Source organism: Prunus persica, chromosome G7 (genome assembly GCF_000346465.2).
Source record: "Prunus persica cultivar Lovell chromosome G7, Prunus_persica_NCBIv2, whole genome shotgun sequence".
Classification (NCBI taxonomy): Eukaryota; Viridiplantae; Streptophyta; class Magnoliopsida; order Rosales; family Rosaceae; genus Prunus; species Prunus persica.
Genome location: NC_034015.1, coordinates 15,018,858 through 15,034,527, shown reverse-complemented (window position 1 = coordinate 15,034,527; position 15,670 = coordinate 15,018,858). Strand labels below are relative to the sequence as shown.

Sequence of the window (15,670 nt, the reverse complement as noted above, 5' to 3'; positions counted from 1 at the left end):
TTATTGTAATGGCCCTTTTGTGGCTAGTTTGTATTGGCCCTTTGTGGCTAGTGGCTTTTTTGGCTGAATTATGAATGCAATCATAGAATTTCTCAAAAAAAAAGAAGAAGAGAAATTACTAAGTTTGAGTGTAAATTGTATGTTTTATAGAAAAATAAAAGCCTTTAGTCAATTCCGTATTTAATAACCCTAAGAAATCCCTAAGCACCTCTCCCTTTCCTTTTCAGGTGAATTGGATCTTCACTTCAACCACACATTTGACTAATGTTTCCAAACAATTTAAGATCAACGGTAATGAGTTTGATAGCAACAAGGATATGACCTACGAAGAAAAATGAGATATTTAGTCATATATTTATTCTTAACACTAATAATATAGATAAACCATACACTATTTAATTTTTATAAACAAACTAAAAAAAAACCCAAAAAATGACAGCTGACCCTATTGAATTTAATTTTGATGCCCTATTGAGTGTTTTGGACTTTTTTTAACGAGATTTTGGAGTTGGGTTTGTTTTAAGAAATCAATGGCAGTTTTGTAATTTAAAAAAAGTTAAAAGCTTTTTTGTTATGTTGTAAATGGACTTTGGATGTGTTTCTAAAGTCCATTTCATATAAGGTTTTTTATTTTATTTTAATAATTTGAGTTTCTATATTGGGTATAATAGTGAATCTCCCAAGAAAAATTGGCTTATCTTTCCCTAGAATGAAGTGTTCCTCTTTATATACAAATTAGTTTGACAAATACACGAACTATAAAAAAAGAAGCACCGAAAAAGGACCTATTAACATTCGTGTAGTGTGTGAATTTCTTATATTATCGCTTCTCTTAATAAGAAAGGTTTTAAAAATAAAAATTTTTTAAAAAAAAAGCACCAAGTATTTTCTGAATTTAACAATGAATTTTTGCTATATATTTATCTTTTTCTTCTTTTTTTTCAGTGGTCAATGGTGGTTTGTCTTTGAAAGCTTTGGATTTTTGCCACAGATGATAAGGTACATATAAGTGCCTCTCACATGGTAGGGTAGGCTTCAGCTCAGCGACTTCAACAGTGGGGCACTTGAGTCGGTAAGAAACATTAATGTAAAAATGTTGTCAGCAGTTGGTTCTTAGTTGTCAGTTCAGAGTCTAGACAACTTAAAGTTGCGTCCAAGAATAGATCTTTTTTCAGGCCAGAGGTCCAAGAATATATCAAAGGGGGGAACTTAGGCAATCTGATTAATCAAGGCATTAGGTAAATTGGATACATCTAAGCTTTTAATAATCAGAAAATAGTTGAGCCAGTCAAGGGCAGGAAGGTAATTTCAGATAACCATCATTGCCTTCGAGTTCAAGTCCTGTCTGTTGAATGAAATTCATGTCAACTGGTATTTTTGATTCAGTATGCTTGTAACTTTTCCAGCTCAGGAAGTACATTGGAAATAAACATGAATTGTTAGAAAATAAATACTATTCAATTTCTGCTTTGGGAAGGCAATGGCCTCTCCAACAAAATGATCAAGAATACATCTGTGGTCAAAGAAAATGATGCATCATTACCTGTAAAAGAATGGCCAAAAAAAATTGTAAATCTAAGATTAAAATTGATTCAGGTTAAGCAAGCTTCTTTGCACGACCACTTGAAGGAGCACCCTCATCCTTCTTGGATCCCGATGCCTCAGGCTTCCGAGCCCAGGCAGGAGCTCTATCCGGCTCATAACGATAATCGTAGAAAAGTTCCTCTCCTGCAGTAATCCGTTCCTTGGCAAATATGCCCACCCTATGATCTCCAGCAACCATAATGACCTGCCATGGAAGGGTTCAATGTAAAATCTACAATTTTTTCAAATAAGAAAAAAAGCCCCTATACATGATGCTTCTATCTGTCCGAACAGTTCTGACCCCAAAAGAACAACAAATCCAAATAGTTCCAATTAAAAATCATGTGACACTAAGTGGGGAATCCCCAAGCAAGGACGTCAAAAGGGTACCTTTGCATAACAATTCGGATCTGGAGCATGGTTGGCAAACTTCAATTTGTCACCCTTCCGATAGGCATCAAGGACAAACTGTACAAGACAAATGCTTATTCATACCAGTGAAAAAAAAGAGGTTAGAAATCACATGGAATCCAAAGGTTGATACACATACCTGATCGTTCAGATTGAAGAGAAATGATGAATTTTCACGGTCATATATTTTTCCACGCTTATCTGCTTCCCGATGTGAGATCAACTCCCCAGTATACTCACCAAGGTATTCATGCTTGCCAACGCTATTCTGGAGGGTGGCTAGGAAAATTAGCCAGCAGCAAAAGGAAAAGCACGCACAAGATATCTTAAAATTGGGACACTACCTTTAAGAAAGCACCCCAGCCAGATACGTCAGATCTTCCAAGTAAGACCTGAATGTACATGAGAATAAAAGCAGTCATTACTAGAGGACTTCAACGTCCAACAACTTTAATACTTTTTCACTTAAACGGCAGCTTTTGACCATGCATCTATAGTAGGAAAGAAATAGAAGTTGATTACCCTCTGTTGTTGTTTCAGAAGCAGCTTCATATTTCTACACTCATAATTGTCACCTCTTTGGTTTGGAACCCCAAGGGACCCATCACCGCAACTGCAAATGACATTGAACAGTTCCTTGTAGCAGAAAGTTTAACAGAGAACAAAAGCAGCAACCATTTTGTATTTATAAAAGTGAAACACAACTACAAACTCCAAATTTAATTTTCTAGAAAAAGAAAAAAGGGTAATTTTCACTTTACTACTGTAAAGTTTACCGACTTTTAGAGTTCGATACATCAAATTTTTTGGTCTCAGTAGCATACACAGTTGATTTTCTTACCATTTTCATACATGCCGTCAATCTTTCTATTAACAAGTCTGTTAACTGCTGATGTGGCAACAAATGTGCCACATAGACTTACTCATATGATGACATGTCGTCCATATATATTATTAAATAAATAAATAAAATAATAAAAAATAAAAATAAAAATAAAAATAAAAATCCCTCCCTCTCTCTCTCTCTCTCTCTCTCTCTCTCTCTCTCTCTCTCTCTCTCTCCCCCTTTTTAATGGTTTAATTCAGTTTCTCATCACTTAATTTTAACCATCTGATTCTAAAATGTGAACACTGTAGAGATATCCAGAGCCATAATATAGCCACAGCTTATTTAGGCATAATAAATTTAAAAATGGCAAAGTTGAATGTTCCCAACACTAAACGTTTAGCAAAAGATAAATCCAATCACAATAAGGCACGAGCTGTCTAAAGCACATTGATAATATCATGCATCATAGTTCAAACCCATTACTAAGTGATACAAAAGGATTTTCCACCAAAGAAAAAAATAATCAGTTATAAGCTCACCTGACCCAGCAATTCCTACAAACATCGGGATCACATTCCCTGTCTGCAGCAAAGCAGGGGCACTGACGACTCCGGCATTGACTTTTCGCACAATGACAGCCCCTAAATCTATTCTTGCAAGTCTTAGGACACCTAGAAAAAAAAGTTCGAAAAAAAAAGTTCGGAATTATTATTGGATCCCCTCAAGTCAATGGCAAATCAATGAGGAATGCTGCTGACCAAGATCAAAGTTTAGAAAAAGAAATTGAGTTATCTACCCTTTTCAACAATAATTAAGAGGAAAATAAACGCTCACCCACAGTATTTCTCGCAACAAGTCCCATTTTGTAGACAAGAACACTGCTTTCCACAAGCTGTTTGGCAAGTACATGGATTATACTGCCTGCAAGGCTGATCTTTTCTTTCAGTAATTCGTTTCCTGATTGAATGGTAAGCAGCAGATTTCCAAGTATACTTCAAGCGACGAACTCTGCCCCTTCTACGTAAAAATCTTGATCTTCTTCTTGCTTCATTATTACCCTAAAGTTCAAAATAGAATTACTTGTTAGGGCAGGGAGGGTCCTGCCAATAAGCAGATAAGCATATGCAGAAAAAGATCATAAATCCATAAAAATCAACCTTGGAATGTCCTTCAACAAGGGAATTTGCAGCATCACCTTCTTGGCAGGACATCTTACTCTCTGAGTAATTCATATACTGAAAAACCTCCCAGCAATTTTTCATACCATTTAAAAGGTTCCTTGCTATTAAACAGCTGTAATGAGAGATGTGAAACCCATTATAAGGAGACAGGAATAAGTAAATTAAGTATTGAAAACTTTCTACATCTAGCACAATTACACCATATATTTCAAAAGTTCAGGCAAATTGATAACGTAATATATCCACCTTAGGAACTTATCAGACTGTAGATTGATTACAAGTTATAACATTATAGGATTTCTTTTTTGGGTTAGTAACTATAGGATGCTATACATTACAAACTCAAGGATACACATCAAAAATAGAGAGCTTCCATTGAGAAATCCCTTAAATAAGCTTATTTGGAGGATACCCTTGTAGGGCTCACTGCGCATTGTATTTCACTAATCCAAATTGTCTATTTTTTAGATAATCATTCAAAGATCATTTCTATAAAAAAAATCACTTGAATCTGATATCATTTGACCACTCAATTGAGTTATTGAAATTTTAGTACTTTCTTGAAGTACTGTGTTCATTGATTTTGTAGGACACAATTGGATGTCAAAACGGTTTCCGATTTGTCTAATTTTTTGCAAGGATGATCTATGAATGTAGACTTAAAAAATAGATGGTATATATATCGAAGGAAAATACAAATTATATCCACTGACCTGTTCCTGCCAAAAATCTCTATGCCTTTATCGAAAAGGCCTTTTTCAATAGTTTTCCATGTTTTATCATCACTTAATTCTTGTTTATAGATGTTTTCATCCACACACTCTTCTTTCCTCAAATTGTCATCACTACTAGTGCCAGGTGGATCAGCGATTATCTCATCTGATGAACCATCAAGAACATCAACCTGAACTACTTTGTGTCTGCCCTTGGTAGGTGATTCCATCCTCCTAAACCCTCCACTGGTAGAAGATTTCAGATTTTTTTGTGAAGACGAACTAGTGTCTTCATTATCTTTGCATGAATTTGATCTAAGCTTCATATCACTTGGACAAAGACCAGCATTAACAATGGAATCAGAATCTGAAACCACCATTTTCTTCTGCCTCTTCTGCATGCAAACTAGAACACGCTCTGCAACTCTCTTGCTGTTCCTCTTGCCAATTCCACTTTTTCCTGCTAGCTTAGTCTTTGAGGGTGTTTGATGATGAGTAGCATCCTGCCTGGGTCCATTCTCCGAATCACTGCTTTCTGAGATGGCTTTTGCATTAGATGAAGCACTTTCACTTTGGCCGGACTTTACCTTCTTTCTAGCAGATATAACAGAAGACTTCTTTCTCGTTGACGTTTGAGCACTAGCACCATCTAATGATGTGACATTTTTTTCTTCAACATCACCAGAGCTCACTCTAGCAATTCTTTCAGATTTCAGTACCTGAAATGAGACAGTTTGAAACCACATAAATCATTTGTTTGTCAATTCTTTACAACATTCCCAGCTACACAACACACGTACTGATCGATAGCAATTTGGACCACATGATGCATTTTCGGCATCCGGAGAGCTCCAAGGAGGTTGTTTCTCAGCCTGACAATATTTTTCTTTATCAGTGCAGGGTATAAAAATCTGGTCCCATATTCAGACAGCTATTAAACAATTACTTACAGGAAAGACAAGATCCTGTGAACATCCGTGTAATCTGCAATCAAACACCTGCCAAAAAGAAACAGCAGAGAAACTACTAAGAAAAAATATCACTAAAAAAGAAACATGCAAGTGAATTTACAAAAGGAATACTTACAAGGCATCGACGACAAAATAGGTTGTCAAATGAATCCAGAGCTGCATCTAGATCTTTATCAAGAAAATAATTCCCATTTTGTGAAATGTCTTCATTATCCATAGTTTTACAACCCCCTACAGCCTCCTCTTCCTTTACGAGAGTATCATATCTTGCCTGTATAAGACGTTTGATGGTGTTTCATATCTCTGTAAAGCCAGCACAAAGCAAATGGGAAACGGCTGGACCAAAGCTTACACTAACTGGTTTTTATCGTGTTATAAATTGGACAGAAGCATGGCAGAGTGGGCAAAGTAGTCCAGTAATATAGAAAAAAGAAACTGACATACCTTGACTTCAGAAGGACTTCTAGAGAAACACTGTGCTAATGACTCCAGCACTGGATCAGAGAAGCCAACTTCTTTTATAGCCATGCTGGTAAATTTAATGGAATGACAAGTGAACAATTAGTTCACTTTGCACAACAGTATTAAAGAACATACACTTTTCTCCATATGTATAAAGGATAAGTATAAAACTGAAATTGTGAATCCAAGATGAAAACGTGGCGCCTGAGGACTGTACATATAGGTCATTTTAAATTAACATGTTTGCGCAAAAAGAAAAAAATTACAAAATAATTCAATTAGCTCAGTTGTACTCGGTACAAAAATTGACTTTCCTTTTGGTCTCTTTCCCTTGCACAGTTGTACGTTCAAAATTGACCTAGACAATAGGAGGCTGTGCCCATCCAAGAAAGGGGGGAACAAGTGACAATAACAAAAAGAATTTGACTCTTCCAACTAAAGTTCAGGACTATCACTAAGTATATCACATTAGTTAACATGGTTAAACCAACCTAAGTATGTAGTCTTCAGATTCAACAAAGTCCCTCTTTTCATCTTCTTCATCAACTGCCTCCTCCTCACTATCACTACATATAAGAGCTTCACCTCCATTTTGATCATAATAAATTCTTCTTCGACCTAACACTGACTGATCCTCTGTCATCCTTTGGTTTCTGCACCATACGTCAAACCAAAATATAACCATAATATCTCGAACAAGCTCATATAGGTTGAAAAGGCAAAGAGAAGGACAACACAATTATATGAGAAACTCGTTATGGTGCTTAGTGATACCAATTCAATTCAGTGCATGATGACACACAGTTGAACAGGTGCATGTAAAAATTATATATATTTAAAGCAATAATGGATGAATGTAATCATGCAACATTGTCTAAAAATTGCATGATTCAATTTCAAACAAGGCAGAAGAAGAGGAAAAAGAATCCAATAAATACTATGAATCTTATCTTGTTTATAGCAAAGTGTTCAATACATAATAATAAATGTTTATTTTTGTACACTAAATTTATTTCAACTAGTCACTCAATAAAATGTCCATAAGATATTAATTTCGAACTACAAAAGAATATGTCAAACTCGTTATGGTGCTTAGTGAAATGTAACCGATTTGCTATGCACTGATTCCATTCTCTTTCCTAGCTCTTTCCGTGAACATAGATTAAATTATATCGTAACTAGGTGAAGCTTTGTAGAAGAGCTCGAAAATTCATAAGTAAACTTACAAATTAATTATTATGTTCCACAATGTAAAACATATAATTCCACCTCAGACAAGCAAACAAAGGTTGTGCACATGTGAGATTGATATGCAACACAAAGATATAATTCAAATCATGAAAAGTATAGATTATGTGAAGGTTGAACCTGTCCAAAAATATCCATGTAGTATAAGGAGGTAGTCTTTTAACTTCCGGAAGCTTGATAGGACGAACAGAACTCTTGACTGCAACATTAGATTCTAGAAGAACTGCTGTGGACCCATGGCCATCTTCTTGAGAGCCATCCTTACTTACATCAATTCCATTTTGCAAGGCAAATGCATCTTTTTGCCTCTTTGTCAATAGATCTACACTTTTGCCAATATCAATAAACCTATTACTTCCTCTTTCCATTGACAATTTATACAAATTGTTAGTGACACCAGCCAACCTCTGCCTGTTTTCCTCCATTCTTTTCTGCAAAAGAACAAATACCGCGTATTATGATGACAAAACTTGATAAAGTCCTATGACTTTCTGATACCAATGCAACAATAACCATAAGGTCCTTAGGGATGCACCTTAATGGAAGTACCCCGGTTAGAAACAACTTGCTTCTTTAGGGAATCTATGATCAATGAAATCTCCTTCCGGGTTACATCCATGTTTTCTTGTGATGCCGTCATCTGTACAAGATAGATGACAAGTTTGAGCCCACTTAAAAACCCTAAATCATTAAAATAGAAGGGAAAAAAATCCAGACAAAAGGTAGAGAATGAATAAGCATGTAAAAGTCACACTGGACTTGAATGAACACAGAACAAAGGGGCTGCAAGAGATCAGGCAGCACTATCTATCAAGAAGTTGAGCACAAAAAGCTCAATAATTCTGTGCTCTTTTTATTATTTTTTCAAGAAAGGAATATCCACAATTTCTGTTGCAATAAACTTTTAAAAATGCAAGCTAAGAAGAGAAAAAGAATACAGCTAGAATCCTCGACCAGCGAAACAATTCTGGCAATGTTTTAACACCATTCCTAAGCTGGAAGATATTTGTCGAAAGTACATGGTAAATGAACTGGAACTTAAATGACCTCGTTGAAATTGGCACTTAAAATCTAACTGAAGCAGAAACCAAATAAGCAATGCTGCTAATTATCCCTCTTTACCAACCCACATTGATAAAATTCATACATAATTGCACCTATATTACATCCATTTATTAAATTCTCATAAAATAAATAAACAAATATATGCACAATATATATATGTGTGTGTTTAGGCACACACATTGACCAGAAATATAAGACCTTCCAGTAATGACAGAATTTAAACTGGGTTTTCATGCATTTAGAGAGAGAAAGAGATCGTGCAAAAGCACCGAAGGCTTATACCGGAGGTTCCTGGTGAGGCTCCGATCTATTGGCAGAAGCTGAAGGCGAAGCCTTCGACGCCATTGTCGGAGACGAAGCTCGGGAAGGTTATTCGGACCCGAAACTCAATTGCGGTTCGGATCGCATCCGATTCATACAGAGGATGTTCCGGATAAGAGTGTGAGGAATTATACGGTTTAGGGTTTGGGAAGAGAGGAATTTTGGCGGGTCGGGCTTGAAACCCTAGTCACGTCTCAATTTGGGAGGGTCCGGCTTTGGATTTTCGGTCGTTTTAACGAGACGTATTGCTTTTGTTTTTGTTTTTGAATATGAATTGTATTCTTTTTTAATTCTATGGGTTGGAAATTTCAAAAAAAGGTAATTTATTTGGTGGGTTTGGTAATGGGAAAAAGTTAAATAAGTTGGGGGGAAAAGGAAAGTCACCGTCTATTTTGAATTGTCTACTGTGCTCTACGTATTTTAGATTTTCTAAATAAACTAATAAACTCTCAAGATTTTAAATAAAAGAGTAATAATCCATAAACAGAAATAAAATCCATATGTCTGCCTTTATCTATTTATATAAAGGCCGAAGGACTTAAAAGTGGTTGTTCCAATGTGCATATAGTCTGAGGGCTATACATATATAGAAAGAAAAGTTGTCCTTTTTTCCAAATTAATTCAAGCCATTAATTTAACTTCTGACATGAACAAGATTGAATGTAAATTGTCTTTTATTGTTAAAAAAAACATATTGAATGTCCTTGGTTGTTAAAAAAAATATGTTGAAAGTTCGTGTGTGATTTGAAAAGTTGTCATGGGCGTATATCTTATAGGATACAGATTTTGTGCTATGATTTCTTCTGTTATGATCTGCTTAACTTTGTGTTTTATAATTCGATCCCCTTAAATTCATAAACTTCTCTGTTTAACATTCCGTTAAAGAAAACTATTGTTCAATCAATGATGTCGTTCAAACAGAGGGTTTGCCAAATTTATGTTCAAGTAGGAGTGTGCTATGATATGGGTTTCAAATGAACAGCTTACTGGAATTGTGAAACTAAAAATCACAATAAGGACAGCTTTTGATAAATTACTTATTAGAGATGCTTTGATTCATCTACTTAAGAACCTTTGGCTGTTTAAGCAAATGGACAAACTTTGATTTGCAAGTTAACATAAAAATATACAGGAGTGTACTTCTTCATGTGAGCACAGCCTCCATGAACTCCGCATCCTCTGCCATAGCATGTAGAGTCTCAGGCAAAAGGCAAACTTCAAAATCAATACTTCCTTCTTCAGCCCGGGAAAGACAGTTAACTTACCGTTCATTTTGTTCTCAGATCCGCTTTGCACAGCAACCGGTCTTCCCCATCCAAAATCATTACCATACACGTTGAACCGCGGCGAGCTTCCTGTGAGCAATGAAAAAATGCTACTAGTAGTACTTGTTGGGATGTTTTCCCTCAATTTTGAACTTACTGTAGGGGTTTTTGCCCAATCCTCTAAGACCTTCATCACTTGTTCAGCTGTCAAGGAAGCTATCGTTTTGTTTATATGCAAAGCCGCCCAGCCTAGTTCATGTTGTAAAAGCTCCCCTGCAGTGGACTTCACATGAACCCCTTGAAGCGCATTTCCAAGGTATTCTTTGGGCAATGGAGGTTTCAATTTTTGCCTCAATCCTACTTCAATCTTGTAGATAATCTCCTGATCAAGGTTGAGATGACTGGCACGTGTTACGGCTCGCCAAAGATGAGCCATGAGTGCTTGAAGGGATGAGATGTTATGAGTGCCCATCTCAGCATTGGCCTTGGATTTTATCTGTGCAGTTTTCTCCCTGGAAAAATGAAATACCGTTTGCAAATAATTTAATGAGATGGGAGGATTTAAGCTTATCCGGTATTTTACTGTATGAGAAGCGTATGTGAATTGGAAGATCAAATACACCGTCAAGAAATTGACGATCGAAAACGGGAGGGGGTTGAAAATTTTCATCAGAGCCGGAACAAGAGATCTCAGACCAAGTGTTAAAGAAGTGCCAGAATGATGATCCATCAACAACACAGTGGTTCATAGTGCAACCTATGAAAATGCCATCAACGAGCTCAGTTACTTGCACTGCAAGCAATGGTTTTGGGACCCCTTCGTAGTTCAAAACCCCATTCATGGAGAAGAGGTTGGAGACAATGTCATCTGGAATATAAAACAGGGTCAAGGATATCAGCCACCTTGATACCATCAGCAGCTGCATGAACAAAAAGAGCTCCATCACCGTTACAGTTGATGGAAAAACAAGTACCGGCTTTATCTTGGCTTTCAACAGCTGCTAGGCGGCCAGCAAGCGGGTAGAAGATATTCAAGGTCTGGGAAGAGTGGCTTTTAGGTGTTGTATCAAGCTGTTGCTCTGTTCTGACTCTGTCGATTTTCGAAGGAGAAGCCCTTTTGGATATAATCAATTTGGCTTAGTTTCAAATCTCATGGAGTTAACTCAATTAATCTCTGCTTTAAGTGATCATGGCTTGTTGGCCGGACAATAGCTGTCGACATCTGCGGGATCTGAGCCATTTTTATTTTCCCAGTTTAAGTGGACAACACTGAGACTAGACCACAACATTAAACGTTGAATGATGACACTGTTGTGAGTATGGTTAGAAGGCTACGCCATTTTTCTAGTGTCTTGGACTAAGACTCAAAAATAAACAAACCCAACCAATCTGTTTGGGATGGTCAAAATTCACCCAATCCACCGTGGAGAAATGCTAACGGCCTAGATGAAATCTGCCAAGAGTGAGATCCACCGAACCTATTCCGCCAAAGGGATGGGAGCAATGCCGCCAATTCCAATCTACCAACTATAATTTGCCAAAATCTCAAATGGCCAATAAATTCTCCAATTGTCTATGAGAAGAAAACACAAGTTTTTGTAAGAGTTCTTGACTTCAATAGTCAAAGGCTATGGCATATATATTAATAAATAAATATGACAGTTTTCTAGGTGGATCTTAGAGCTCCCACGGCAACTTCTGTGGATTCTCAACCAAATCTAGAATCTCCAGTATCTGAATATTTGGAGAACTCAACCTGTGGTCGATATCCGAATATTTGGAGAGCTCAAAGATGGTCCAATGTGGAGCCAAGCCCCAAATGCAAATCTAAAAATCCGGAGGTCCAAGCCCAATCTACAGATCCAAACCCAAGATTTTCGAAGAATTGCATGCACATGACAGAGGCTTACAAGGAAAGAGATCAAGGGGAGTGATGATAATCTGGAGTATTATGAAAGAAGAGAAAATCAAGCAAACAAATTATCTCAATCAAAGCAATCCCATGGATTTGGGAAGCCTCAGACGGAAGGAGTTTCAAAAGAGTTGACCTCGGCAATTTAATGGCCAACTCATGGGCTGGCAGCTGCTCCTATATAAACCTCATCAGACAAAGGGAGAAGACACGCATCATCAAACACACCAACTTATTTTTCATATCACACTTTTTTTCTTTCCCTAGACTTAGGATTTTACTTTTTAAGCATTTAGTGTAGCAAGTTCTTCCTTTTCCTAGTGTAAGTTTACTTTCTTTCAATTTACATTTTCTTGTCTTTTAAATTCAAGTTTATTTCAATTGCCTTACTTTTCATTGTTAGCGAATTTTCATTAAGTCTAATTTCAAGTTAATTTAGTTTATCATTCTTATCATTCTTATCTCACTCTTACTTTATTTTATGTTTACTTATCGCTTTGATATACTTTATCGCACTTTAATTCTTGTCTTTAGTTCAATCACATCTTTAATTTATTTGCATTGTTTTTACTTAAAAGCCCTAAAAATCACAAAAACATCCATATGAAGTTTAACCATCCTCGACCTTGAGGAAGTGAAAGAACTTAGGCTAAGAGAAGGTTCGTTGCTTGGCTGATCAGTCACTTGATCAGAAGTCAGAAGTGCAACATTACCATCCAACCTTTCCATCCAAGCTATTTGGTGGCTTGGTGGTGACACACCTAGGCAACTTGAAGAAGAAGTACCAAGAGTTCCTTCCGTCAGCCACCTCGGCCGAAAAGAAGGAAACACAATCAAAATCAGATCTTTATTTAAATAGGGCAGTAGCTTTACTGCTTGTACAATGATTAACAAACATGATGGAATCTGGACACAAAATACCAAAAATAAGGGTCAAGCTCAAGAGACATATTAGCAAAATGAAGTAAATGGCAGACGGAAAAACTTTTTAAAAAATGATATACGACTGGCTTTTATTACCTCAGCTCTTTCGAATGATGCCATGCTCGCATCCTTTTTTTAAAATAACTTCATGATATTCCCAAAACAGAAAACGAAAAAGAAAATTTGATTGTAAGATATGCGTGTGTGTGTTTCAGATGGAGATATAGAAATATAGTTTTTTTGTTTTTGGGTTCCATTGGATGTGTAGTAGTCGTATTAAAACCTGAGATTTTGAATTTGACTTACTAATAAATATATTTTTGGTTATGAGTGAATTTGAAGTACTACTTTGTTTTTCTTGAGCACTTGAATTCCAAATGATCTTAAATAGTAAAATTAGAAAATTTACATATGAGTTTTCAAGTCTCTGCAGCTGTGCCAGTTGAACATATGAAAAAGAAAAAAGAAAAAATGGGATCCAAATTACACCAACTTTCTTCTCAATCTAATATATAATATATGTGACCAAATTAAAGTTGGATTGGATCCTTTTATGGTACTCACCAACGTCAATACATAGTTCAGGTGATCACAGACTCTGTGAATTCTGCATCATCCAGCATAGCTTGTAGAGTCTCAGGCAAAAGGCAAGCTTCAAAATCAATACTCCCTTCTTCTGCCCCAGGAAAGACAGTGAACTTCTCATTCATGTTGTTGGAAGCTCCGCATAGCACGGCAACCGGTCTTCCCCACCCAAAATCATTGCCATACACATTGAACCGTGGCGAGCTTCCGGTGAGCAGTCCCACAGATTTTGGATCCCACTGAATCGAAAGAAATGTTGGTGCTTTCACCCAATTCTCCAAATACTTGCTTACTTGTTCAGGTGTCAGGGAAGCAATTGCTTTTGTTTATCTGGGAAGCCGCCCAGCCTAGTCCATGTTGCATGAGCTCACCTGCAGTATACCTCACAGTAACGCCTAGAACCGCATTTCCGAAATACTCTTTTGGCAACATCTGCTTCAATCTTTGCCTCAACCCCGTTGCAGTCAGATAAGAAACCTCTTGGTTAGGGTGGAGACGTCTGCCACGCGTTGTGGCTCGCCAGTTATGAGCCATGAGTGACTGAAGAGATGAGATGTTATTGGTGCCCATCTCAGCATTGGCCTTTGCCTTGAGCTCTGCTACTTTCTCTTTGGAAAAATGAAACACTGCCCTTTTTGAAGAATCAGAAGGCGGTGCAGCCATATGCTGCTTACTCATGATTTCATTGCAGGGGAAGGGCAGACGAATTGGGAGATCAGTCAGGCTATCTTAAAAGTCATGACGGCCAAATACAGGGCGAGGTTGAGAAATTATATCAGAGCCAGTACCAGTACGAGCGATTTCAGACCATGTATTAAGAAAATGCCAGAATGAGGTACCGTCCGCAGCCACATGGTTTATGCTGCAGCCGATAAAAAATGCCATCAACATGCTCAGTTACTTGCACTGCGAGCAATGGTTTCGAAACGCCTTCATAGCCCCGAACTGCATTCAAGGGAAAGAGGTTGCAGACGACGTGATCATGAATGTAGACAGGGTTAAGGACTTCAGCCACCTTGACGCTGTCACCAGCTGCATGATCAAAGTGGGATCCTGCCCCGTTGCAGTCGATGGAAATACAAGTAGTGGTTTTATCTTCATTTTCAGTCACGGCCAGACGGCCAGCAAGCGGGTAGAAGACATTCAAGGCAAGGGAAAGGGAGGCTTTGAGGTGTTGCACCAAACCGTTGCTGTGTTCTTCCTCTGCTGGTTTGGTGAAGAGAATCCCCTTTTGGATATAATCAATTTCGAGGCATCGCAGATCCCATGGAGTCATGTTGGTCCAACGTTACTCGTAGAGATATGCCGAATCTGATTCATTTTCTTCTTTTGTGTTTTTATTTCTTCCCACAATGTGGACAGCAAACACAATTATATATAAATGTGTCCCAACTTACTTTGGTGACTTACTTTGGTTTGGTGGTTGCAAGAACATATATATATATATATATATATAAAGTTGCATATTTAATAATTCTCACTTGTACTGGCAACCAGAATTCAAATATCAAGGGAAATTCAACCAGAATCCAATGAATGCATTGGTGACGTACAATAATTTAGTTTTGTACCATCACAAATAGCAAATGGCTCTACATAATAATTCAAAAATGATAGTCATACGTACTATCTCTCTAACAGAGATGGGTCGATCAGCAGCTGCATGGACAACAAACAAGGTTCCATCGCCATTACAGTGGATGTAAAAACAAGTGGTGTTATCTTCATTTTCGATCACGGCTAGGCGGCCGGCAAGTGGGTAGAAGATGTTCAAGGTTTGAGAAAGAGTGGCTTGTAGGTGTTGTATCAAGCTGTTGCTCTGTCGGTTTTTGAAAGAGAAGCCACTTTTGGATATAATCAAGTTGGATTAGTCTCAAATCCCATGGAGTCAACTGAATTCTATGATTTAGCTGATCATTATGATTTGTTGGTCGGATGGTACTTGTGGAGATATGCCGAATCTGAGTCATTTTGCCCAGATTGATTGCCTCACACAGTGTTGAAAGGTTTTCTTGGTGGTGTTTGATTATAGTGATATAAAATGGCTACCCCATTGGTCAACAATAAACAAACACAGAAAATCGAATATTATGTAATTGATTTATTTAAGTAGGACGGTGGCTTTGCTATTTTTTATTTGTTGAAGGAATGAATATGTCAATACCAAACAGATAATACAAAAAGCTCAAGTACAAGTAC

At 37.2% G+C, this 15,670-nt stretch overlaps 1 protein-coding gene and 2 pseudogenes across 2 annotated transcripts; all 3 read right to left on the bottom strand.

The window, feature by feature from the left end:
* On the bottom strand, positions 1,349–9,049 carry LOC18770323 (histone-lysine N-methyltransferase CLF). 2 transcript variants are annotated; one of them, XM_020569217.1, is made up of 17 exons: positions 8,747–9,049; positions 7,935–8,039; positions 7,520–7,830; positions 6,643–6,804; positions 6,134–6,218; positions 5,805–5,960; positions 5,669–5,716; positions 5,519–5,590; positions 4,719–5,437; positions 3,982–4,117; positions 3,659–3,882; positions 3,364–3,495; positions 2,518–2,608; positions 2,340–2,387; positions 2,135–2,263; positions 1,975–2,052; positions 1,349–1,789 (listed from the first exon to the last, which is right to left on the bottom strand). In XM_020569217.1, the coding sequence occupies exons 1-17, from the start codon at positions 8,807–8,809 to the stop codon at positions 1,598–1,600; spliced, it is 2,751 nt and encodes a 916-aa protein (XP_020424806.1). In that variant the 5' UTR covers positions 8,810–9,049; the 3' UTR covers positions 1,349–1,597. The 2 variants fall into 2 exon arrangements, with proteins under 2 accessions (XP_020424806.1, XP_020424808.1); XM_020569219.1 differs by lacking the exons at positions 6,643–6,804; positions 7,520–7,830; positions 7,935–8,039; positions 8,747–9,049 and having other exon boundaries at positions 5,805–5,992; positions 6,134–6,217.
* LOC18771566 lies at positions 9,930–11,272 on the bottom strand (annotated as a pseudogene).
* LOC18771358 lies at positions 13,316–15,441 on the bottom strand (annotated as a pseudogene).

What these genes read in the sequence shown, in the direction of transcription:
- LOC18770323 (XM_020569217.1), bottom strand. Translation starts at nt 8,809, where the DNA reads ATGGCGTCGAAGGCTTCGCCTTCAGCTTCTGCCAATAGATCGGAGCCT. An exon ending in ACCGGGGTACTTCCATTAAG is followed by an intron (nt 7,831 to 7,934) that starts GTGCATCCCTAA and finishes GTTCTTTTGCAG; the next exon opens with AAAAGAATGGAGGAAAACAG. An exon ending in GAAGTCCTTCTGAAGTCAAG is followed by an intron (nt 5,961 to 6,133) that starts GTATGTCAGTTT and finishes CGTCTTATACAG; the next exon opens with GCAAGATATGATACTCTCGT.